This window comes from Myxine glutinosa, chromosome 13, assembly GCF_964187855.1.
Source record: "Myxine glutinosa chromosome 13, kmMyxGlut1.1, whole genome shotgun sequence".
Taxonomy (NCBI): Eukaryota; Metazoa; Chordata; class Myxini; order Myxiniformes; family Myxinidae; genus Myxine; species Myxine glutinosa.
In genome coordinates, this window is record NC_136273.1 from 27764643 (window position 1) to 27791604 (window position 26962).

Consider the following 26962-nt stretch of genomic DNA (forward strand, 5'->3'; position numbering starts at 1 on the left):
TCAATGACAATCACTTTTTTTATCAAAAATTTCCTTAACATCATTCAAGAAAACATTTGATAAAAAACAAGAGCTTTTCAAAAATCCTAACTGTATATACATATGGATTTAGAATAAGAAATAAAACAAACAAACAAAAAAAAAACCACGACAAAACCATTATGTACAAACGTCCATGACAACTATTCTCTGTCTACCAGAAGAATTACATGAAAATCATTCTGTCATACACGACATGACCAAAAGTATGTGTACACCCGAACATCACACATCTCGTTCCAAAATCATGGGCATTAATATGGAGTTGGTCCCCCCTTTGCTGCTATAACAGCCTCCACTCTTCTGGGAAGGGTTTCCACTAAATGTTGGAACATTGCTGCGGGGATTTGCTTCCATCCAGCCACAAGAGCATTAGTGAGGTCGGGCACTGATGTTGGGCGATTAGGCCTGGCTCGCAGTCAGCGTTCCAATTCATCCCAAAGGTGTTTGATGGGGGTTGAGGTCAGGGCTCTGTGCAGGCCAGTCAAGTTCTTCCACATCGAATTCGACAAACCATTTCTGTATGGACCTTGCTTTGTGCATGGGGGAATTGTCATGTTGAAACAGGAAAGGGCTTTCCCTAAACTGTTGCCACAAAGTTGGAAGCACACAATCGTCTAGAATGTCAATGTATGCTGTAGTGTTAATATTTCCATTTACTGGAACTAAGTGGCCAAGCCCGAACAATGAAAAACAGCCCCAGACCATTATTCCTCCTCCACCAAACCTTACAGTTGGCAATATGCATTCGGGCAGGTAGTGTTCTCCTGGCATCCGCCAAATCCAGATTCGTCCATCGGACTGCCAGATGGTGAAGCGTGATTCATCACCCCAGAGAACGCGTTTACACTGCTCCAGAGTCCAATGGCGGTGAGCTTTACACCACTCCAGTCGACGCTTGGCATTGCCCATGGTGATCTTAGGCTTGTGTGCAGCTGCTTGGCCATGGAAACCTCTTTCATGAAGCTCCTGACGAACAGTTGTTGTGCTGAAGTTGCTTCCAGAGGCAGTTTGGAACTCGGTAGTGAGTGTTGCAACCGAGGACAGACGATTTTTACGTGCTATGCGGTTCAGCACTCGGTGGTCCCGTTCTGTGAGCTTGCATGGCCCACCACTTCGCGGCTGAGCTGTTGTTGCTCCTCGACGTTTCCACTTCACAATAACAGCACTTACAGTTGACCGGGGCAGCACTAGCAGGGCAGAAATTTGATGAACTGATTTGTTGGAAAGGTGGCATCATATGAAGGTGCCACGTTGAAAGTCACTGAGCTCTTCAGTTTGGCCCATTCTACTGCCAATGTTCGTCTATGGAGATTGCATAGCCGTGTGCTTGATTATATGTACCTGTTAGCAATGGGTGCGGCTGAAATAGCCGAATCCACTAATTTGAAGGGGTGTCCGCATACTTTTGGTCATGTAGTGTATAATGGATTCTATGAAAGATAAGCTCTTTGATACAGAGAGACAGAGTGAGTGAGAGAGTGAGAGACAGAGTGAGTGAGAGAGTGAGAGACAGAGTGAGAGAGTGAGAGAGTGAGAGACAGAGTGAGAGAGTGAGAGAGTGAGAGAGTGAGAGAGTGAGAGAGTGAGAGACAGAGTGAGAGAGTGAGAGAGTGAGAGAGTGAGAGAGTGAGAGACAGAGTGAGAGAGTGAGAGAGTGAGAGACAGAGTGAGAGAGTGAGAGAGTGAGAGAGTGAGAGAGTGAGAGAGTGAGAGACAGAGTGAGAGAGTGAGAGAGTGAGAGAGTGAGAGAGTGAGAGACAGAGTGAGAGAGTGAGAGAGTGAGAGAGTGAGAGAGTAAGAGAGTGAGAGAGTGAGAGAGTGAGAGACAGAGTGAGAGAGTGAGAGAGTGAGAGAGTGAGAGACAGAGTGAGAGAGTGAGAGAGTGAGAGAGTGAGAGAGAGTGAGAGAGTGAGAGAGAGTGAGAGAGAGTGAGAGAGTGAGAGAGAGTGAGAGAGAGTGAGAGACAGAGTGAGTGAGAGAGAGTGAGAGACAGAGTGAGTGAGAGAGTGAGAGACAGAGTGAGTGAGAGAGTGAGAGACAGAGTGAGTGAGAGAGTGAGAGACAGAGTGAGTGAGAGAGTGAGAGACAGAGTGAGAGAGTGAGAGACAGAGTGAGAGAGTGAGAGAGTGAGAGACAGAGTGAGAGAGTGAGTGAGAGAGTGAGAGAGTGAGAGAGTGAGAGAGTGAGAGACAGAGTCTGAGAGTGAGAGAGTGAGAGAGTGAGAGAGTGAGAGACAGAGTGAGAGAGTGAGAGAGTGAGAGAGAGTGAGAGAGAGTGAGAGAGTGAGAGACAGAGTGAGAGAGAGTGAGAGACAGAGTGAGTGAGAGAGTGAGAGACAGAGTGAGAGAGTGAGAGAGTGAGAGACAGAGTGAGAGAGTGAGAGAGTGAGAGAGTGAGAGAGTGAGAGAGTGAGAGACAGAGTGAGAGAGTGAGAGAGTGAGAGACAGAGTGAGAGAGTGAGAGAGTGAGAGAGTGAGAGAGTGAGAGAGTGAGAGAGTGAGAGACAGAGTGAGAGAGTGAGAGAGTGAGAGACAGAGTGAGAGAGTGAGAGAGTGAGAGACAGAGTGAGAGAGTGAGTGAGAGAGTGAGAGAGTGAGAGAGTGAGAGAGTGAGAGAGAGTGAGAGAGTGAGAGAGAGTGAGTGAGAGAGAGTGAGAGACAGAGTGAGTGAGAGAGTGAGAGACAGAGTGAGAGAGTGAGAGACAGAGTGAGAGAGTGAGAGACAGAGTGAGAGAGTGAGAGACAGAGTGAGAGAGTGAGAGACAGAGTGAGAGAGTGAGAGACAGAGTGAGAGACAGAGTGAGAGACAGAGTGAGAGACAGAGTGAGAGACAGAGTGAGAGACAGAGTGAGAGACAGAGTGAGAGTGAGAGAGTGAGAGACAGAGTGAGAGAGTGAGAGAGTGAGAGAGTGAGAGAGTGAGAGAGTGAGAGAGTGAGTGAGAGAGTGAGAGACAGAGTGAGAGAGTGAGAAACAGAGTGAGAGAGTGAGAGACAGAGTGAGAGAGTGAGAGAGTGAGAGACAGAGTGAGAGAGTGAGAGACAGAGTGAGAGAGTGAGAGACAGAGTGAGAGAGTGAGAGACAGAGTGAGAGAGTGAGAGACAGAGTGAGAGAGTGAGAGACAGAGTGAGAGACAGAGTGAGAGACAGAGTGAGAGAGTGAGAGAGTGAGAGACAGAGTGAGAGAGTGAGAGAGTGAGAGAGTGAGAGACAGAGTGAGAGAGTGAGAGAGTGAGAGACAGAGTGAGAGAGTGAGAGACAGAGTGAGAGAGTGAGAGACAGAGTGAGAGAGTGAGAGACAGAGTGAGAGAGTGAGAGACAGAGTGAGAGAGTGAGAGACAGAGTGAGAGACAGAGTGAGAGACAGAGTGAGAGAGTGAGAGAGTGAGAGACAGAGTGAGAGAGTGAGAGAGTGAGAGAGTGAGAGACAGAGTGAGAGAGTGAGAGAGTGAGAGAGTGAGAGAGTGAGAGACAGAGTGAGAGAGTGAGAGAGTGAGAGAGTGAGAGAGTGAGAGAGAGTGAGAGAGTGAGAGAGAGTGAGAGAGTGAGAGAGAGTGAGAGAGAGTGAGAGAGTGAGAGAGAGAGTGAGAGACAGAGTGAGAGAGTGAGAGACAGAGTGAGAGAGTGAGAGACAGAGTGAGAGAGTGAGAGACAGAGTGAGAGAGTGAGAGAGTGAGAGACAGAGTGAGAGAGTGAGAGACAGAGTGAGAGAGTGAGAGACAGAGTGAGAGACAGAGTGAGAGAGTGAGAGAGTGAGAGACAGAGTGAGAGAGTGAGAGAGTGAGAGACAGAGTGAGAGAGTGAGAGAGTGAGAGAGTGAGAGAGTGAGAGAGTGAGTGAGAGAGTGAGAGACAGAGTGAGTGAGAGAGTGAGAGACAGAGTGAGAGAGTGAGAGACAGAGTGAGAGAGTGAGAGACAGAGTGAGAGAGTGAGAGACAGAGTGAGAGAGTGAGAGAGTGAGAGAGTGAGAGAGTGAGAGACAGAGTGAGAGAGTGAGAGACAGAGTGAGAGAGTGAGAGAGTGAGAGACAGAGTGAGAGACAGAGTGAGAGAGTGAGAGAGTGAGAGACAGAGTGAGAGACAGAGTGAGAGAGTGAGAGAGTGAGAGACAGAGTGAGAGAGTGAGAGAGTGAGAGAGTGAGAGAGTGAGAGAGAGAGTGAGAGAGAGAGTGAGAGAGAGTGAGAGAGTGAGAGAGTGAGAGAGAGTGAGAGAGTGAGAGAGTGAGAGAGAGTGAGAGAGTGAGAGAGTGAGAGAGAGTGAGAGAGAGTGAGAGAGAGTGAGAGAGAGTGAGAGAGTGAGAGAGAGTGAGAGAGTGAGAGAGAGTGAGAGAGAGTGAGAGAGTGAGAGAGTGAGAGAGAGTGAGAGAGAGTGAGAGAGAGTGAGAGAGAGTGAGAGAGAGTGTGAGAGAGAGTGTGAGAGACAGAGTGAGTGAGAGACAGAGTGAGTGAGAGACAGAGTGAGTGAGAGACAGAGTGAGTGAGAGACAGAGTGAGTGAGAGACAGAGTGAGTGAGAGACAGAGTGAGTGAGAGACAGAGTGAGTGAGAGACAGAGTGAGTGAGAGACAGAGTGAGTGAGAGACAGAGTGAGTGAGAGACAGAGTGAGTGAGAGACAGAGTGAGTGAGAGACAGAGTGAGTGAGAGACAGAGTGAGTGAGAGACAGAGTGAGTGAGAGAGAGGGGAAGAGAGAGGGGGAAGAGAGAGAGAGAGAGAGAGAGAGAGAGCGAGAAGAGAGCGAAAGAAAGACAGAAAGAGAAACAAAGACAAAGACAGAGACAAAGAGAGACAGAAAGAGAAAGAAAATAAACATAGGGGCAATACCCCCGGTGCTCACCTGGTAGATAAACAGTATACTGCACTGACTAAAGGTATTTTCAACCAATTTCAATGCTTGCTAGAAGACAGGGCAGCATGGAGAATCATACTAACATAATCATAAGACCTTAAACAAACAAAAAAAATACCTATTTTGGTGGACAACCCCAACGCCACGCTCCCACCCCATGTACCTCCTCAGACCCCAATTTTCCAATGCCGTGAACAAACGTTGGTGCATCACGGGTGATGAACGTTGTGGTAAAGTTTCATCGAAATAGTGTTTGTAGTTTCCGAGGAAAAAGCAAATTCCTATTTTGGGGGGTCAAACCTAGATCCACTTTGACCCCCGGTAGACCCCCTTAAACCTCGACGTCTTCAATGCCGGGAACAAACTTTAGTCACAACACAACAAATATCATTTGTGCCAAATTTGGTTGCAATCCCATCAGTGGTTTCGGAGAAGAAGTTTCAAGTCTCTCTCTCTCTTACGGACGGACAGACGGACGACGCACCATCGCATGAGCTCCCCTGTACTTCGTTCCAGGTGGGATAAAAACCCGAAATTACCACAAACGTCAATCATTGTGTAGAACAGAACACAAACCTCATGACCTCCACCTCTTGTTAAACGCACCAATCATTCCCACCTTCTTGGGTTGTAGGCTGGGGAATGTTGTTGGCCCTTACATGAACCAGCCAGAAAGAACTGACATTTGACTAAAGGATGTTGTACTTTTTTCAGAGTGCTATTTTACCACGTTTCTAAAGATCTATGTTTAGATTATTTCTAAGGATCCATCGATCTGACTCCAACCCTAAATGAGACCTCGTCATTATGGGATGTGCAAGCTTAACTCACCGAGGAATACTGATCAATTACAAATTGCAGCAGTTAGAGTGCATCACGATTCAGACATCCAATGCGGTAGCTGCTTCCTTGGCCTACAACTCATTGGATAGCTCACCTGAGAGAAAAATTAAATAGATAAATAAATTATTAATATTTTTCCATAAAGAGAAGAGAATCATCGATAACAACAATGAACCACTGCTCCTGGGGCCTCCGCAAAGTGGATAACAAGTATCCCAAGAGGGTCACCAGGACATTCATTGTACGTACTCCGATAACCAAAGACAGGATTTTAAGAGTTCCCTTTGAAATTAAGTCGCACCAAATAAGCAAGAAGTACAGGTTGGTATTTTGACAGCATACCTTTGGTCGGATGTTCAAAAGGTATACCTTTTGTCACATTCAGGAATCTGCACTATCAGACATGCATCACACGTGGGATGAAATCAGATTTGTGGACAAACTGCCGGGCTTCATACTGGTCGCTGCTGCCATTGACAAAGGTCAAAGGCCAGCGAGGTTTAGCGATAGATCTCGGATTTTCAAAATGCCTGTCCAACGAGATGACCAGTAACTTTTTACATAACTCGTCAGGAGTACTTTTAATGCAAGACCTCGGTCCCCATGGTTCCCATCCCCAAGATACAACCACCAAAAGGCACGCAATCAACTTTGCATAAAAAAACAAAACTATCATAATTAGAACAGCACTCGGAAGAGAGCATACCTCTGTCAGGCTGACCAGTTTACATTTTATATCCCACTCAGGCAGGACCTGGATTCGGATCTCCACCAAAATCTAATAATTTCGTCCGTGTCACATACCCAACCTCTCCACTAAATTTCGTCCGAATCCATCCTCAGCCAAACAAACAGACAGGGGTTTAAACATAACCTCCTATCCACCTTCGGTGGTGGAGGTAATGATGATGAGGGTTCATTTGGAACTCGATCGAACATGGCAAACAGAATCGCAATGTGCATCTCACCTAGATAAGGTATACACGGGGTTCGACGCAGACTTGTCAGGTCATCACGCATGTGCTTGTAGTTGTTCTCCTTGGACATTATGTAATCCATCTTTTCATAGGATGCCCGGTCCTTACGGCTGAGTAGCTGGAAGGGTCGGTATATGGAAGAGAAGCTCCAATTAATTAGCAAGACTACAAATGAAACATCACAGAAAAGAACAAGACATCCCAAAAATAAAATTCACAAGGTTACAGGCCAAACACTGGGGTTAAAAAGTGTCCAAAATAAATAAATAAGAAGAAAAAGACATAAAATGTCACAGTCTCTGCTGTAGTTTTAGTAATTTTGCTGTACGGAGTTAAAGACTGTCAGTCGGCCATCTTTGGTTGGGTGACAAAACAAAATATCAGCACATATATACTCATGTATTGTCTTTGTGTCAAGTTGGAAGAAAATCGGTGCATGCATGTCCGAGAAATGGATGGGGCCACGTTTAAGTAACAAAATGGCCACCAGTCGGCCATCTTTGATCTGCTCTCGGAAAAAAAAATGACGTGCATATGTAACCCCTCATTCATTATCTTTGTGCCAAATTTGGACAAGATCGGTAAATGCATGTCCGAGAAATGGTGGAGGACGTTGTCAATATCAGGGTTTTTACACATAAAATGGCTGCCAGTCGCTACCAGTCGGCCATCTTTGATCAGATCTCAAAATAAAGTGAGGAGCACGTGTATGCTGTCATGAACTGTGCTTGTGCCAAGTTTGGACAAAATCAGACCATGCATGTCCGAGAAATTGTTGGAGACACATTTAAGTAATAAAATGGCCACCAGTCAGCCATCTTGGTTCTGATCTCGAAAATAAATGACGTGCATTATGTAAGCCATAATTCATTATCTGGGTGCCAAGTTTGAACAACATCGGCTAATGCATGTCCGAGAAATGGTTGAGGACGGGTTCAACATCGGGTTTTTTTACAACTAAATTGGCCACCAGTCGGCCATCTTTGATCGCATCGTGTAACAAAATGATGTTCATATGTATACTGTCATGTATTGTCTTTTTACCAAGAATTAACAAAATTGGTCCATACATCTCCGAGATATGGTTGTGGACGCACGAACACACGGATGAGACCAAATCGGGGAGTCCAACGGGGCCTTTCAAAATAAGACCATCACTTACTCCCCAGGTCCTGGAAAGTCGGAAGATCGGGACGCTTTGCAGGGCCGACAGCACAGCCACCGAAGCATGGAAGTCATTGATCTCATGCAGTTTCTGCGACGGCAACAGAAAAATTGTTGTCCCAACAACTCCACAAAAGTTTAACTGTGTCATAAACAAGTAGGGAGGTGATGCAACAGGTGAGAAGGAGTCAGACTGGAATTCAGAAAGACCCTTGCTCGTAACAGGCACATACTTTGGCGATCTTGATAAAATGGCTGAGAATTTCAGCGCGAATCTTCAGTGTCCGAGCATTGAGTATCTCCTGCACCACCCAAAAACTGACCTGCGCATCAACAGAAGAAAATTGTGGTAGAATCGAGGGGAGGGGTAGGAGGAGTAGGGAAGTTGAAGATTACATGTCGACCAATTTAGGAACACTTCTGTGATACTAAAATTACAGAGGGGGGTGGGAGAGGAGTAAGGAATAAATAAAATAAGGAGAGGAGTAAGGAAGTAAGGAATAAAGTAAGTAATAATCTTTGACAAGCAATATGTCCACACAGGTGAAAATAGGTGTGCCCCGAGCGAAGCATGAGGCACCTGGTTGAAACGACGTGTGAACGCCACAACATTTGGTGCAAGATTGTGTTTTTCCTTCTTGTTCCAACCACAGCTCGCAAGTTCCTGTAAACCGAGGGCAGAGAGTTTGGGGCAAACCCAGAGTCGGAAACGAGTTAAAAAAAAAAAAACAAGCATCAAAACGTCACAGGTTTTGTGCAAAATAAAACGATTGGTGATGAGACATGGCTAACGTATTCGTATTCTGGTGTTCTGCCCGAAGGTTCAGCACTGCCTAAGCAGTTTCTTGGCAAGGGTTATACTGGGTGGTTTGCCATTGCCTCCCCAGCAGTAGTTCGGTGTGCCGGTGATAGCTCGCCTTCCCTTCACCGTTGGATATTTAATGTCCACCAACTCAGGTTGGCAGATGTGACACCCCGTTTAACGTCCATCCGAGGGAAGGCACACAAATGATGAATTACCCTATCTGGGAAACACTGGGATGGCAGTGTATAGCTGAGCTGGGATTCAAACCCAGGCCAGACAGGTTATGAGCGAGTTTGCGTACCTCTAGGCCAGGGGTCAGGAACCTTTTTGACTGGGAGAGCCATAAAAGCCAAATATTTCTAAATATATTTCATTGAGAGCCATATAGTATTTTTAACGTATAATAAATTAAATATGTCTTACTTTTAATGCGACTTCTGGTGCTGCATGGTTTTGCTGATGGCCTTGTAGTCTGGTTCATACGTGGTGAGGTTGAGCTTCATGCAGGCGTTGAGGCTTCCATCAGTTAAACGTGAGCGTAGGTTGGTCTTAATGTTCCTCATATGCGAGAATGACTGCTCACATGCATATGTAGAGCCAAACATGGTCAATACGGCAATACTCACACGCTGCATTGTGTGGTATGTCACAGGAAGCTCGTTCCAAGTTTTAAGAATCAGCTGGTCTTCAGGTTGAAGATTTTTCATTTCTGTCCACTTGTGTTCCCTCGCCAGCTCTGCTCGCTGTCGCGCAAGACTTTCCAACTCTCCATTAAGTGACTTGAACTTACTCATCCACATGTCTGATGCCTTCAGGTCAGCAACTTCCAGCTCAAAGTCTCCGATATAGACCCCGGGGATGCATGTCAGGTCGATTTTGTCCACTGCACACTCATGTGGATGAGTGATGAACTTGAAAAGACCAGTGCGTGCACGAAATTCTCCAAAACGTGCTTTCAATGACTGCAGGAGATTGGACGTAAAGCCAGCTAGCTGCTGAAGATCCAGATGTTGAGTGGAGTCACTTGCTAAGCATGCATCTCTAAATTGTTGCAGTCTTTCAAAGTGCAGAAGACGACCTGTTTCAATGTCCCTGAGAAAGACTTCCAGCTTGCTTTCAAATGCAAACACTGCTTGTTGAAGGGATGAGATTGTATTTCCAATACCTTGCATTTTCACATTGAGCTGGTTCAGATGGCCAGTTATGTCCACGAGATAGTGAAACTGCAGGAGCCAGTCAGTGTTGTCTAGCTCAGGATGCTTGACGCCTTTCATTTCAAGAAAAGTCCGGATTTCACTCAGGCAAGCTGCAAAACGGCTGAGCACCTTCCCCCTTGACAACCAACGCACGTTGCTGTGTAAAAGCAGACCGGGATAATGATTCCCAACTTCTTCTAACAGAGCTTTAAACTGGCGATCATTTAAAGCTCGGGCAACAATAAAGTTGACCACTCGAATGACCAGCGACATCACCTCACCAAGCTCCTGGCCACACGTCTGAGCGCAAAGCGCCTCCTGGTGCAGGATGCAATGAAAACTTAGGATGGCTCTCTTTTCATGTTCACGGAGAAGCGCTACAAATCCTTTGTTCTTCCCCAACATACAGGATGCACCATCAGTACAGACAGAAATAAGTTTATCCATCGGTAGTTTTTTTTCTTCAGCAAACTCCATGAAAGACGTGAATAAATCCTCTCCTCTTGTTGTCCCTTTCATTGGCAAAACAGCCAAGCTTTCCTCACGCAGTGTGTCACCTGCAGCATACCTGGCAATTATACTGCACTGAGATAGATGGCTAACGTCTGTTGACTCATCTAACGCGAGAGAAAAGTATGTCCCGGCGTTTATGTCCTTAATTTGTGTTTCCTCGACTTGATTTGCCATCATGATGCTACGATCGTGCACAGTTCTTGCTGACAGGGGCATGTCTTTTATTCGTTTGATTATCTTGTCTTTATTTGGGAAGTCATCAAACAGTTCATTGGCCACATCAAGCATGAATGTTTTGGCATACTCGCCATCTGTGAATGGCTTTCCATTCCTTACTATTGCCAAAGCACCCACAAAGCTAGCGGAATTCCCGTCACCTTGCTTGGTCCACACACGTAGTTGCTGCTGACTCGTCTGCACTCTCCGCTGTAGCTCCTCGCATGCCCTTTTCCTGCTGTCCCCCGCTGGATATTTCGATGCAAATGAAGCATGGTGTGTATCGAAGTGCCGCTTTATATTTGACCGTTTCATCGATGCAATTTTATCATTGCATATTAGACATACCGCAGATCCTGCTCTCTCACCAAATGCAAATTCCTCTGTCCACGCAGCCTGGAATGCACGGTAATCATCGTCTTTTTTTCTTTTCGCCATCTTTTCCGTTACAAGGGTTGAAGCGGATAAACTAGTTGGCTATCTGATAAAATTGATTTCTTCACCTTTACAATGACGCGGACATGCTCGCGAGCCATTGGTTCCCGACCCGACCCACGGGTGACCCGTGACCCGTGAAATTTATCTTCAAAACTAATTTCTGTTTACTTTAAAATGACACAGTATTATTAAGAAATATCACAAGTATTTTAAAATCAGTTCCAAACTGATTTTTTTTTTTTTTTTTTCAACTCAAAATTGTCTGGGAGCCATATGCCGTCACCGGAAGAGCCATATATGGCTCGCGAGCCATAGGTTCCCGACCGCGGCTCTAGGCCATACTTTCTTTCAGCCCATAGATAACATCCGGTTTAAAAATCAAGAGGAGCAAGACAGTTTATGTCTCTTCACCTGTAAACCAGGATGGGCTATGGATGGACATTGTGAATTGAGTGGATTTAATTACTTTATAACCACATTAACTACTACCAATACAATTTTTTTTTGAAACTTTGCGAAACACCATGGCAGGGATGGAGAGACACATGATACCAATGCTGGAGAGGCTTCTTCTTTGAAAAGGGAGGCATGAGCCATGGACATGAGTAAAGCTTTTTCGCAACTAAGAAGATAAATTTCGAACTTTTGCTTTATCTGGGATCAAACAGCATCCGCTAGCTTTGAGTCAGTGACTTTAACCACTCCTCCACGGCGATTATTTACTCGCCAACCTCCGGTTTTTTATTGGCGCTGAGGAAGCGCCTTTAGCGATTGACTTCCAGCCAGTGTAACGCTAATTCCTGTCACAGGAATTCTGAGATCATATAAGTGGGCGTGGCAGTTCCTGATTGGTTCGTGTTGGGGAACGCCTTCTCGCTGCCGACGTGACGTAAATTCGCGCACGCGCACTGGTGAAGCTTACTCGATCTTACTCGATCCCATATTACATGTACTTTCATTGCATACAAATTATACTTCCTCCTAGAAATTCCATGCCCGAACCTCAGCGCAATCCAAGAGGATTCACTTGTTATTATAAAGAGCATGTCCTTATGGACTGGAGGAAGAGGAAGCAGGACTTGGAGCGTCGCTGTGAAACACACAAGCAAACACTTTGCGAAAAGTATACAGTATAGATGATTGATAAACGAAGAAATATACATCTGTATAAAAGTGTAACTTGCAGAACAGTCAGAACTAACTGTTCCCATCATCCCGAGTGTTTTCTATCGGTGTATATTTTACCTATCCCGAAACCATATATATCGCCCATCTTGCCCTTCTCTTTCACCTGCCCCTTTTAACCTGAAACCAATTACCCCACACTATCACCGAAAGGAAAGATGTTGCTCTTTTGTGTGTTTTACAGTGGTGAACATTTTGAATTGAGTGGTGAGTGGTGAATCTGATGAACATTTTGACGTTTCATTTGTTTTTAGCACAAAAGGCCTGGCAACAGCGTGAACAACCCGACCACGGAGCGGTGGGTTGAGCCATAATATGAAACACAGTCTATAAACAATCAAAATCCTTGTAGTGTAGCAGCATAGCAAACCTGTTGTGCATTTTGTGATACAAGCACCAAATTTGGCACAAATGTACATTAATATGTTGCGAACATTTTCAGATATTGGGCCACTTGAAATTCCGTAATTTTTTTTTTCAAATTTTTTCAAATTTCGTAATTTCAAATTTTTCGGGTGACACCGTCACAATTTCGGTCTTCGAGGCCGGCCGATATAGTGGGGCGGCTTAGCCCAAATATTCAAAAGAATTGTGCATTTTGTGATACAAGCACCAAATTTGGCACAAATGTACATTAATATGTTGCGAACATTGTGTGGTCAGCAATGAAGACGAGAGTCTGAATTACATGTATGCAAAAGACCTTGTGAACCAGTGAAGCAAATACACGGGTAAGCATGAATTAAATCTAGGGCATGATATAATTTCCATGATGTTTACCTCTACACTCAATGGTGGAAGGAGGTAATGTTTTGATCCCAGCTTGTCTGTATGTCTGTTTGTCTGTTAGTCCACAAAATTCCAGACAAAGCTTGTAGTAGTGGTAGTTGTAGTGGTAGTGGTGATAACAGAAATTGTTATATAGAACTGAACTTATATTATTATTATATGCAGAAAATAACTTCATTTCTATATGCCCTGCAGTGGACAGGTTAATTGGTTTATGCACTGAAGGGGTCACCCTGGTGTGCACTGCTGTGTTCTGCCTCACTGAGTTGTTCAGGTATGATGTACTCAGCACAAGCTTCCGGTCGGCCCGGAGGTGGGGGTGCGGGGCCTGTCACGGAACGTCAAAACAAACGGCCTGCCGGGGCCGCCCAAAAGTCGGGCGTGAGGGGCGCGTCCACTAATGGAACGCCTCTCGCTTCCCAGATCGAGGGCCACGTGGTCAGGAGAACCTCGTCCCTTCCGGTCACACTTTGCCTATCGGCCGGCCTCGAAGACCGAAATTGTGACGGTGTCACCCGAAAAATTTGAAATTACGAAATTTGAAAAAATTTGAAAAAAAAAATTACGGAATTTCAAGTGGCCCAATATCTGAAAATGTTCGCAACATATTAATGTACATTTGTGCCAAATTTGGTGCTTGTTTCACAAAATGCACAATTCTTTTGAATATTTGGGCTAAGCCGCCCCACTATTGTACTCGGGTACAGAGAAGGAAAGTTTTGTACAAATTATCAGATGCAGTTATACTCATTTTGGCTTTGCCGTTTAGCTTTTATACTTAGCCCTCTGCTTCCCCTACAAACACGTTTATAACTTGTCATGTAAAAGGTGGGGTAAATAGTCACCAATTGCACTTTAAGTGAATATTTGTAATGTACAATGCACAAGTGTGTTCATACGCCTGTCAGTCACTCAACATAAACAGAAATTTCAAAATATCCACATCAAGATGGACAAAAGCAAGACATTGCCCACCTCTGGTTGGATAGCTTTGAAAACAGGTGCATCAAGTAGAGCAATCTGGCCCTGAAAAACAACATCCAACAAAAACAAAATCGGACTGAGCTCACATTTTGGTGTTTTGGAGTCGTGTGCAAAGAGTGGAGTTATGAAAGGTAAACTAAAGAAAAAATGCACAGCGTAAAACAATTACAATTCAATGCAAAAGGTTTACAGCATTTAAAATTAGCAGAAAACAAACACTAAATCTGGCAAGGCCTAATACAACACTCCCCAAAACGTGCACAGCGGGACTAGTAAACAACTAGAATGGCACTCGGCAGAGTGCATACAGTCAGTGCCTTCAGAAAGTATTCACACCCATTGACATTCAACATTTTGTTGTGTTAGTCTGAATTTTAAAAAAGACTAAATTGAGATTTTTTGTCACTGAGCCACACATAATTCCCCATCATGTCAAAGTTGAATTTTGCTGGTAGAAATTTTTACCAAATAATTATAAATTAAGCACAGAAAGATCAAATTTACATAAGTATTCAATACTTCATAGAAGCGCCTTAGGCAGTGATTACAGCTTTGAGTCTTCTTGGGTAGGTCTGTATCAGCTTTGCACATCTGGATTTGGGGAGTTTCTCCCATTCTTCCTTGCAGATTTGCTCAAGCTCTGTCAAGTTGGACGGGGAGCGTCAGTGAACAGCAATCTTCAAGTCTTTCCACAGATTCTCAATGGGATTCAAGATTCAATTGAAGATTCAGGTGATTTGGCTGGGCCACTCAAGGACTTTCACATTCTTGTTCTGAAACCATTCCAGTGTTGCTTTGACTGTATGCTTGGGGTCATTGTTCTGTTGGAAGGTAAATCTTCCACGCAGATTCTCCTCAAGCATTTGCCTGTATTTGGCTCCATTCATTGTTCCTTCTATCCTTAAAAGTCTCCCACTCACTGCCACTGAAAATCATCCCCAAAGCATGTTGCTGCCACGACGACGCTTCAAGGTAGGGATGGTGTTAGATGGGTGATGAGATGTGCTTGGTTTCCACCAGATGTAGTGCTTTGCATTCTGGCCTAGTTAAATTTTTGTCTCATCAGACCACAGAATATTTTGCCTCATGCTCTGAGTCTTTCACGTGCCTTTTTGCAAACTCCAGGTGTGCTGTCATGTACCTTTTCTCAGGGGTGGCTTCCGTCTGGCTACTCTCCAATAAAGCCTAGATTTGTGAAGTGCTGCAGAGACTGTTGTTGTTCTTCCAGTAGGTTCTCCCATCTCAGCCAAGGAACTCTGTAGTTCTGTCAGAATGGTCATTGGATTTTTGGTCACCTCCATGACCAAGCTCCTTCTTGCCCGGGTGCTCAGTTTGGTCGGACGGCCAACTCGAGGAAGAGTCTGGGTAGTTCCATATTATTTCCATTTCCTAATGATGGAGCTCACTGTGCTCTTGGGAACTTTCAACACTCTAGAAATAGTTTTATACCCTTCCCCAAATGTATGTCTCCTCACAATTATATATCGGACTTCCACAGACAGTTCCTTGGACTTCCTGGTTGAGTTTCTGCTCTGACATGCACTGTCAACTGTGGGACCTTATATATAAAGATGTGTTTCTTTCTATATCGTGCTCAATCAATTTAATTGGCCACAGGTGAACTCCAATCACGTTGTAGATACATCTCAAGGATTATCAAAGGAAATTGGATGCACCTGAGCTCAATTTGGATTGTCATGGCAAAGGGGTTGAATACTTATTGACTCAAGACATCTCAGGTTCTTATTTTTAATTATTTTGTAAAACAATTCTCAAAAAAAAAACTCCACTTTTACATTAATAGGGTATTATTTGTAGATCAATGATAAAAAAAATCCCAATTTAATCCATTTAAAATTCAGGCTGTAACACAATAAAATGTGGAAAAAGTCAAGGGGAGTGAATACTTTCTGAAGGCACTGTGTATCCACCAGGCTGAATAGTTGACGTTTTGTATCCCACTCAAGGCCGGATCTGGATCTGGACCTGAACTAAAATCTCATCAGCTTGTTCTTGTCACCAACCCAAGTCAACCACCAAGTTTTGTCATAATCCATCTTCAACTTTTTTTTTTAAATACAGCAAGACCCCGACATTCGCGGGGGATACGTTCCTGGTATATGCCGCAAATGTTGTACCCTCGAATATTGGGGTATTGTTTCAATGGGAAAAAGGAGGATAGGTTCCCGGCGGTTCGTCATTCATAAGGGAAACTTTTAAAATCTTACGAACACGAATGCCCATCATTGCAGTTTCATTAAAAATGCTTACAAAAAAACCCCCAAAACAACAGGTGCAGATTCCAATTTTTATTGGAATATGACGTAACTTTTGATGTGATGATGAATACGACGACGATTGAGTTAGAATCCAGTGACCTCCTCTGAAGAAGACGCAAGTGAGGGTGTTGATGAGTCATGCACTGAAAGGTGATGCAGGTGAGGGTGCCGATGAGTCGTGCAGCAAAGGGGATACCTTGTCCTTTGCAGCCTTGAATCCTGATGCTGTCCTCTCTAGTTTCAAATTAAAGTTCATGTGGGCATCTCTTTCCAGAACAGGCCAAACTCACTGCATTGAAGACCTACTCTGGTAGGTCTTCTTCTATGAGCTGAGCGAGTGGAGCAGGGAAAGTTTCAGCTGCCACGTGGTCTGCTGAGGCATGCTCGTCTGTGAGCTTCACATGGTGCAGACCGTAACATTTCTTGAAGCAGTCAAACCATCACCTGCCAACTTAGAACGGACTGGGGCCACTCGTACCCACGTCACTCGTGTTTACAGCACCACCCCAGCCAGCCAGATGATCATACATGCGCTTTGCCTAAAGGCACATTTTTCTGGGCATTGTCCACTACCCACACATTTAATGCCTTCTCCACTGCTTTGATGTTAACATCCCTGACCAGGGTAACCACTTTGGTGCACAACACAGTTATGCTGGGTACTGTCCTAGTCGTGACACTTTCGTAAATCACCTTCTCGTTTTTCTTTTTCTAGCACACAGTCGACTCGTTCATGTCAGATTGTCTGCCCACAGAGGCCACACTCTAATCTCTTGATGGTTGGCCAAGCAGCTCCACTTTCTGGTTCAAGCTCATTCACTTTTTACTGCCTCTTGGGGAGCAGGCATCTCCTGCAATACTCATACGCTTAGGACCCATGATCAAAACATGTGCGCAAAAAAAAATCCATGAGCGTGAGGAATCACAACAGTTTTAGGCAGCAAGACAGAAGAAAGAATGAGACGCAGGACACGCTGCATATGACTAGTAATGCAGGAGTTCTGTATAAATAAATGGAGGAGGGGTGGGTAGTGTTACCAGTGTTTGTGGGGGATGGTTTATGCACACATACAGCTGCTTTATGCGTGGTTGGTGGAAGACGGTTATAGAACTGTTTTATGCATGTGGCTGGTAGGAGATGTTTTTTGCGCCCACAAAAATGCGAATACCCGAATATTGAAGCAAGTCACATTTTAAGAACCGCAAATATGTGGGATTCACAAACGTCGAATCCGCAAATGCCAAGGTTTCACAGTATCATGCTATACATCATTTTTGCCCCCATCTCTCAAGTATGAAGAATCACCCTAAAAATTTAAATAAATAAAAATCATATCCGGATCCAGATCTTCACCAAAATCGATTCAATTCTTCCTTGCAGGATACCCAACCTGCCCACCAAATTTGCCCCTACGTTTGTGAGGTACCCTGCTCGCTCACAAACAAACAAACAGACATGCGTGAAAAGATAACCTCCATCCACCTTTGGTGGTGGAGGTACTACAACAACAACAACAACAACAACAACAACAACAACAACAACAACAACAGGCATTTTAAGGCCATTTTCCCTGCCAGAGTGGGGGTTAGCCTTGCGGGCCCCATGACAATCTTCTACATTTTGCCCTATTTTCTGCATCTCCCCTTGTTATAACCCCCTTGCCTGCATTTCTTCTTCCACCACCTTTAGCCAAGTCTTTCTCAGTCTTCCCTGTCCTCTACTTCCTTCTACATTGATTTCCATCACTCTTTTCAACCAGTCACTTTCATCCTTCCTCAACACATGACCAAACCATCTCAACCTGTTTCTCTTCAAAGCATCCATCACAGGCTCTATTCTCATCATCTTTCACAATTCATCATTTGTCTTCCTCTCTCTCAACGATACTCCACACATCCACCGAACCATTCGCATTTCCACCCTTTCCAGCCTTCGTTGCTGCTCTACGTTCATTACCCATGTCTCGCTCCCATAAATCATAACACTTCTCACACATGCAGCATACACCTTTCTCTTCAGCTTCAACGACACTCCCCTCCTCGTCAGCACACCACTCAGTTCCCGAAACTTCTTCCTTGCACATCTCACTGGAGCAACCGTTGCAGAGTCTGATCAACCTTCTCCATTCAGCATGTCTCCTAGGTAGCAAAATGTTTTCACACCTTCCAGCTTCCCACTGTCTCCAAGATCCAACTCAACATGTCCTCCATCTGCAGCTCCCTCTGTGCACACCTTACACTTGAATGTAGCTGCCACACTGGTTAATGACCCTCTCAGACCACTACATTTTTGATGAACCCACTCAGCGCACATTGTACATTGAATGGAGTTCACTGCGACACCCTTGCTGCACACAGCACACGGCCACTTCCCAGTTATTTCCACCTCACCACATGCTTTACCACTTGCCATCACCTTTGTCTTTCTGATATTCACCTCAGACCTTTCGCCTCCATACATTCCTTCCACTTGTTGATCTTCTCATTCAGTCCATCCATACTTTCTGCAATCAACACCAGATCATCTGCATACAACAACTCCCACAGTAAAGTCTCCTTTACGTTCCGAGCCAGCACCTCCATCACAGCTATAAATAGTAGTGGACTTAGTACCGACCCGATGCACTCCCACCTTCACCTCAAACTCACCACTGTTCCCATCCTTCGTCCTTACAGCTGTGCATGCTCTCTCGTACATTGTCATCACTACTCTGATCAAGCATTCCCCCACTCCTAACTTCCTCAATGCCCATGTCACTATTTTGCGTGGAAACCTATTGAACAATTTCTCCAGATCAACAAACCCAAGAAACAACTTCTTCCTCTTCTCCGTGTACTTCTCCTGCAACTTCCTTGCAATAAAAAGCACGTCTGTCGTTCCTCTTCCTGGCATAAATCCAAACTGCATTTCGTCGATCTTCACGTTCTTCCTTATCCTCCTCTCCAACACCCTTTCCAATACCTTCATTCCATGCTCCAATAACTTTATCGCTCGATACGAGCCACAGTCCAGAGGGTCACCTTTCCCCTCGTATCGAGGGACGAGGGTACTCAGTTCCCAATCCACTGGAATGCGACCTTCTTTCACCACCAGATTACAGATCTCTGTCATTCTCTTCACACCCCAACTTCCCGCTGCCTTCAACATATCTCCCACAACTCCCGTCGGCCCTCCCGCTTTTCTTTTAGGAAAATAGGACCATATATAGGAGGTAAAGGACCAAACCACTCTGCCATACATTTGCAGACATAATAAATAGATGGGCCTGCAAAAAGCACAGGTCTCCCTCAGTACCATGTGATCATCATAAGCCTGTGTTGTTGTTACCCGAACGTACAAAAAAAACATTACTGGTTCTTCCAATCCCAACACCTATACATAAATATACCTGTAACCTGCTGGGTGTGATTCCTGCTGTTTCTTGTTCAGATGACAGAATCATGGGCCGAGTCCGTATCATTCGATGCGAAAAAGAAACTCGATTGTTTTTATTTAATTTTACACTCAGTTATGAGCTAAAGGATTTTTCATTGCTTGCACTTCACAATGCACACGATAAGACAAACACCAAACAGTTTGCTTGTGCTTGGATCATAATTTTTACGACGACAGACTATTCCACCGGGATTTGAAAAGCTTCTTGCACACTCTCCCCCCCTCCCCACAGCCCCCCCTCCCACCCCTAATAAGGCCTCTCCACTTGGTGCCTAGATATGTTGCCATGTGGTTTGAAATCACTGCCAAAACAGGAAGGCCTCAAATTTTACCAAACATCAGATAAGGCCCATGAAGCCATGGACCAAAATGACGGAATACAGCTGAAGTGAAGGATGGTGTGTTGTGAAGACTAAAAACAATCCTCTTTCGACACGCACAATGTTCAAGGCATTGTGAGAGGGAGGGGTACGAGGGAGGTGGTGGGACGTGGGGGACTGTGAATGTAAATCAAACTTGTTTGTCAGAGACCACGAGCATGCAAGGTCAGCAGAGAAGTCGTGAGCAAGGGCATTTTGCGACTCTCTCCCTTGTTGCTACATTTCCCAAAGCCCACCTGATCGATCACGTGTGCTCACAGAAAGTCAACCTTGATAATTTCGACTGGAGACAAGATCAATTTGGATCGATAATATGCTTCTCCTCAAGTGCTGCAATCGATTGGTGCACGGGAGCCCCAACATGTCCATCGAGCACAAATCGCAAAGGGAATGTTATGTTCCTCCCTGGAAGACTCCAGGTTATTTTAGCGTAACCAAAGACACCCTGGGATGTCAATGGACGCTCGCAAGCGTTATCCCTTTAATAAGCGCCGATTCCATCCATCCCCCACACTTTTTCACTGCCGAACTGCTAAGATGATGATCATGATGGTCTTATTCACAAATCCCTCTACGGATGGGGGTGGGAGGATGAGAGGGCATCTACAACAGGTACGAAATGTCACTCATGTGCAGGTCCTGATCATTCACTCATGTGCAGGTCCTGATCATTCACTCATGTGCAGGTCCTGATCATTCACTCATGTGCAGGTCCTGATCATTCACTCATGTGCAGGTCCTGATCATTCACTCATGTGCAGGTCCTGATCATTCACTCATGTGCAGGTCCTGATCATTCACTCATGTGCAGGTACTGATCATTCGCTCATGTGCAGGTCCTGATCATTCGCTCATGTGCAGGTCCTGATCATTCACTCATGTGCAGGTCCTGATCATTCACTCATGTGCAGGTCCTGATCATTCATTCATGTACAGGCCCTGATCATTCAATCATGTGCAGGCCCTGATCATTCACTCATGTGTAGGTCCTGATCATTCACTCATGTGCAGGTCCTGATCATTCACTCATGTACAGGCCCTGATCATTCACTCATGTGCAGCTCACTGCTCCTTTGCAGGCTGCTGGTGGAACAGGCCTCAACCAGGATAATAAATCAAAAATTGGCCAAGTTACTGGCACACAATGACCTACTCTTTTCGAAAACGCTCCACAGGATACTTGACAGGATAGCCGGCTTAACGTGCCTTTGGAACAACAACGTACACGGATCGATGATCGCTCCTACCTGTGAAGCACCAAGGCAGTGCAGCGCACTCTCTACTTTCCGCACGAGTCCGTTCTTAGGCTCTCATGCAGGTACTTGATGTTCGCAATGGAATTACTGTCCTCAAATAATAATACTCTCGTATTTCATTGTGATATTGTCATAGAAAAAGAACTGAAATACTGTACATACAAAAATGGAACTTTATTAAACTAGAAACGTTCTCTTGTGCTTTTCCTGGCAGCTCCATTGGCATAAAACTTGCACAGTTCAGTTTTTTTCTTTTTTCTTTTTTGCACATTGTACACAATCCGGAGGCCGATGCCAAGAGATTCAGCAATGGGTGTTGTACTTTCACCATTCTCATGCAGACTTTACGAGCTCGAGTATACCCACGATGGTTAGCACAACACGCTTCCTCTTTGCCTTGGAGGAACGAGACGATGGTGCGGCACTACCAAGGGAACGTTTGGGCACCATAACTCTTCAATAAAAAAAAAATTTTTAAACCACATTTAGAGGCCATTTTTCCCCGCAAAGCGGGGGTTGGCCTTTTTCGGGGACCGTGGTTGTTGTTGTTTTTTTTGGTCCCCTTTTTGAAGCAAATGTGAAAGTTGGCCTCTTCAATGTGAAAGTTAAATATACAAAATGGCTCGTGATTCGCTCGTATGTACTGCAGGAAGTGAGTGCGGGGGGTGCTTCGTTACGATGCGCCAAACACGGCAAATGCCGATTGGTCGACTATATATACGACAAAAATCAGTTACTGTAAAAAGTGAATTGTGCGTCATACAACAACAACAATTAACACACAAACTAAGCAGATGGAAATTGCAATCGGCGAGTACTTACGGCGAAATGTTCAGGTGTAACTTTCAAAACGTCGAACACCACGGCATCGTAGCTCTTTGTCACTTGCAAGGCCTCTTGCCCCCCTAAGGACTCCACGCTGCTGGAGGCCTGGTCGAGCACATACAGCACCAAATGCATTACGTCACTGCACAGATGGCCACAACTCAAAGAATAATGATGCACACTGCAAGGCCAGACTCTCCACAGGGTCTTTAGATGCATGTCAGGCCGTCTTGATGTATCACTTGCTTCTGTAATCGCCGCCACCACTGCCAGCAACAACCGCCCCAATCAATCTCCATACTCGAGCAATTACAAGACTCTCCCTCATCAAGTGCCATTTCCACCCTCACCAAGGACTTCAGGAACAGCAACATCAATCACCCATACAATTCATAAACGACATGAAAATCGTGCGCAAGGTAAATTTGTATGACAACGGGGGAGACGGAGACAGCACTAAGATGGTCTGCTTTTTAACAACTATGGGCCTTGTAAGCCAAGCATAAGAGTCACTAAATCATGTATCGTGACACGCTGGAACGCCAATGCATGTATTTTTGAGCTGAAGCCAAAAAGCTTCCCCAGAAAGCACGTACCGCATAGAAAACCCAGCTTTCCTCCTACACATGTCAATTGGTGCTGAACCATTCATCGTCTGAATGGTGAACCAATTGGTGCTGAACCATAAACCACTCACCTCGGACATGGGCAGGCATGGCGACACGATGGATGGCATCGGGGAGGTTGAAGAGGCCATTCCTCATCGGAGGTGACCCCACACCACCTGGACCAGATCACGCATGGACGTGAGAATGACCAGAGCCAGACAGAGGGGCATGATTATTGTGGGCAGCTTGTGTTCGACTATAACATCATTGTGAGAGGAGGTGGGGGGAGAGGGAGGAGGAGTTTAAAAAAGAAAAAAAGAAAAAATCTCACCATCACTTCAGACGAACAGATTCTCAAGTTCTGTTTCAAACATTCAGAAACCTGCAAAACCAAAAATGGAATGTTCGAGATTAAAAGCACCACGTGCAAGGTTCAACAACAGCAAACACACTCAAACACGGCCACGTTTAAACAGTCGAGCCCTAAACACAAGATAAGAACTGTTTCCTTGGAACTTTCATGCATTTGTGTTGGACCGGATCGTTCTCTCCATAGCACAGGGATTCACCATGCTCTTTACCATTTAGGGGCAGCGAGTTATTCCAAAGATCCCTTTTCCTCTTCCTTTTTGGAATTGCTATCATTTCTCAACATAAAGGGGTTTTTTTCAATACTGTGAATCCAGTTAGGTTTTGCATCCGAAGTGGTAACTTCACCATCATGCATTGCCATATGACGATGCCATAGGTATCGATTCGTCTGCGCTTCGCATGGGGTGCCCCTGAAACCTCCTCCCAAGGTGTCCAGAAAGCTTCAAATTAGAACACCTGAGCCGACCCCTTAACCGTTGACCTTTATTTTACCAATCAAATGCTGGTCCGCAAGTGAAAACTAAAACACCAAAAAAAACAACAAGGAGGGAGAACAGCAAGATGGTGTTTAAACCCTGCAGTGCCATTAATACAAACAAACAAACAAACAAATGAAAAATCGGTCAGAGACCGAGGACTTGCCGGAATTTACTTTTTATCGGCCATTTAGGACAAATATGGCGGCCGAACCACGTGACCGATGACGTCATCATTAACATATTTTATTCCCCATGGAGAGTTCTTTACAATGAGCCGTGTCTCAATTTTTCCTATTCAGCACTTTTGGAGATATGGAGGTGCTAATTTTTTCAAGATGGCGGCCGAACCACGTGACCGATGACATCATCATTAACCAATTTTATTCCCCATGGAGAGTTCTTCACAATGAGCCATGTCTCAATTTTTTCTATTTAGCACTTTTGGAGATATAGAGGTGCAAGGTTTTTCGGTTTTACCAAGATGGCGGCCGAACCACGTGACTGATGAGGTCATCATTAATATATTTTATTCGACATGGAGAGTTCTTTGCAATGAGCCATGTCTCAATTTTTTATATTTAGGACTTTCGGAGATATGGAGGTGCAAAGTTTTTCGGTTTTTCCAAGATGGCGACCGAACCACGTGACCGATGACGCAACCATTAACGTATTTTATTCCCCATGGAGAATTCTTTACAATGAGCCATGTCTCAATTTTTTCTGTGCAGCACTTTCGGAGATATGGAGGTGCAAAGTTTTTCCAAGATGGCGGCCGAACCACGTAACCGATGACGTCATCAATTGGGCGCAGTCTATTCCAGGGCAAGACAAATACGTGTGCAAAGTTTGGCGATTCTATGTGCAACGGTGTAGACGTAGTGCTGCAAACAGACAGACAAACAGACAGACAGATGAAAAATCGGTCAGAGACCGAGGACTTGCCGGCATGTACTTTTTTATCGGCCATTTAGAACAAATATGGCGGCCGAACTACGTGATACATGACGTCATCATTAACATATTTTATTCCCCATGGAGAGTTCTTTACAATGAGCCATCTCTCAATTTTTTCCATTCTGCACTTTTGGAGATATAGTGGTGCAAAGTTTTCCCGTTTTTCCAAGATGGCGGCCGAGCCACGTGACCAATGGCATCATCATTAACATATTTTATTCCCCATGGAGAGTTCTTTACAATGAGCCATGTCTCAATTTTTTCTATTCAGCACTTTTGGAGATATAGTGGTGCAAATTTTTTCGGTTTTTCCAAGATGGCGACCGAACCACGTGACTGATGACGTCATCATTAACATATTTTATTCCCCATGGAGAGTTCTTTACAATGAGCCATGTCTCAATTTTTTCTATTCAGCACTTTCGGAGATATAGAGGTGCAACGTTTTTCGGTTTTTCCAAGATGGCGGCCGAACCACGTCACCGATGACGTCATCAATTGGGCACAGTCTATTCCAGGGCAAGACCAATATGTGTGCAAAGTTTGGCGATTCTACATGCAACGGTGTAGACGCAGTGCTGCAAAGACAGACAGACAGACAAACAGACAGACAAACAAACGAACAGATCAACATACTTGCCGGAATCTTTTCCGGCAAGTAACAAACGAACAGATCAACATACTTGCCGGAGTCTTTTCCGGCAAGTAACAAATGGACTGCAAGGCACTTGACGAATCAAAAACATGCTTCCGCCAGCTCGAGTGCATGTTGGCGAAATACCTGCCTGGAGATTCACCTGTTGAACGCAACCCTCAGCCCAATCCTCTGCAAAGCATCACCGCTCCGCCGACTCCAACGTGCAGGCCTCCCTCTTGGGTCTTTAGCTACGGCCTAAAGCACAACGCGTTTGCAAGTTGACAAATGTTGCGTTTTTGGGGGCAAGGGGTCAAGTGACCATCGGGAGTGTTTAACTCAAAACAAAGCACACTGTACATTCTTTCACTCGATGAAATGAAAAAGTCCTCGGAACAAAGTTAAATCAAACGTTCAATAAGGGAGGGGGCAGGAGTGAAGGGAATGCAAGAGAACAGTGCTGTAAACATTGCCTGTAGTCGATGACGTCATGGAATGAAAATTGGAAATGCATGGCACAAAGTTGGAACCATCATGGGAAGTTTGAAGCTTTGGGGGGAGAAGCAAGCTTGCCGGGTTAACTCTCCATCGATTTATTTACTTATTTATTTATTTCCTTATTGCTTATTTGGTGGCGAGTTTATTACTTGCAAAATCGAAGATTTTTCAAGTATATTGTTCGGTTGAGTTTGTTATGCAGTCTGTCACTCGCCTACAAGTCACAATTCTAAACCGATCGTCATGAAACTTCAAGTAGTAGAGGTCGTCACAATTGAGTAGCCTATTGATTTTGAGGTCAAAGGTCATCTGGAGGTCAGATTTCTAAAATGGCCATTTTTCATCCGATTGACTTGAAAATTGAACAGCATTTGCATATTGAGTCACTAAAGTGTAAAACCAACTATTTTTAAGGTCAAATGCCCAAAGGTCAACTCGAGGTCAAATTTGCAAAATCAATTTTCATCCACTTGACTTGAAAGTTTAACTGCATTTGCAAAGTGCCTCAATGAATTGGGGGGAAAAAACTATTTTTGAGGTCAAAAGGTCAAAGGTAAACTCAAAATCAAACTTCTAAAATCATAGATTTTCATCTGAAAAATAATCACTTTTCATCCTATTGACCAACTATATTTGAGGTCAAAAGTTCAAAGGGTAAGTCAAGGTCAAATTTCCAAAATCATCAATTTTCATCCACTTGACTTGAAAGTTTAACAGCATTTGCATAGTGCCTCAATGAATTGGGGGGGAAAAACTATTTTTGAGGTCAAAAGGTCGAAGGTAAACTCAAAATCAAACTTCTAAAATCATAAATTTTCATCTGAAAAATCGTCTTTGATCAAGCTTTGATCAAGGTCGTCAATTTTAATATCGATGAAATTGACAATTCGATGGATCAATGGCAACTTTTTGGGGGAGGAGGGGGGGGGGATTTTGTAAGTATCGTGCTCTGCATGACGTATTCTTGTTTGTTTGTTGGTGTAAAAATCACCAACAAAAATATGCTGTTCATGTTGGAAATGTTGAACATATTGTTTGTTCTATATCCTTTGGTGAAAAGCTCAAAGCAAACAATAAATACATCCCCAGTCGAAATCCATTTATTGAAATGCGCAAAAGACAAGCTCAGCAGCTTTGGGAGTAATCGGCCATTTTATCAAGACCCACCAGGTTAAATTTGGTTCGTCACATGATCCAATACACACACTGCAAAGCTTAAAAAGTCAACGATCGGTGCATCATCGGAG

At 44.5% G+C, this 26962-nt stretch overlaps 1 protein-coding gene across 4 annotated transcripts in view; it reads right to left on the reverse strand.

The window, feature by feature from the left end:
• The window catches only part of LOC144888235 (ras-specific guanine nucleotide-releasing factor RalGPS1-like), a 71891-nt gene that overhangs the window by 13494 nt on the left and 31435 nt on the right, over positions 1-26962 (reverse strand). Inside the window, exons 2-10 of one of the 4 annotated variants that reach the window (XM_078767207.1) lie at positions 25369-25475; positions 23110-23160; positions 22868-22954; positions 22168-22275; positions 13986-14036; positions 8449-8532; positions 8102-8191; positions 7867-7959; positions 6696-6822 (exon numbers count right to left, since the gene is read on the reverse strand). In XM_078767207.1, the coding sequence (XP_078623333.1) occupies positions 6696-6822; positions 7867-7959; positions 8102-8191; positions 8449-8532; positions 13986-14036; positions 22168-22275; positions 22868-22927 (613 nt within the window). In that variant the 5' untranslated portion in view covers positions 22928-22954; positions 23110-23160; positions 25369-25475. Of the gene's footprint in view, positions 1-6279; positions 6823-7866; positions 7960-8101; positions 8192-8448; positions 8533-13985; positions 14037-22167; positions 22276-22867; positions 22955-23109; positions 23161-25368; positions 25476-26962 lie in introns of those variants that run through there. The other 3 variants (XM_078767204.1, XM_078767206.1, XM_078767205.1) reach the window with 3 other exon arrangements.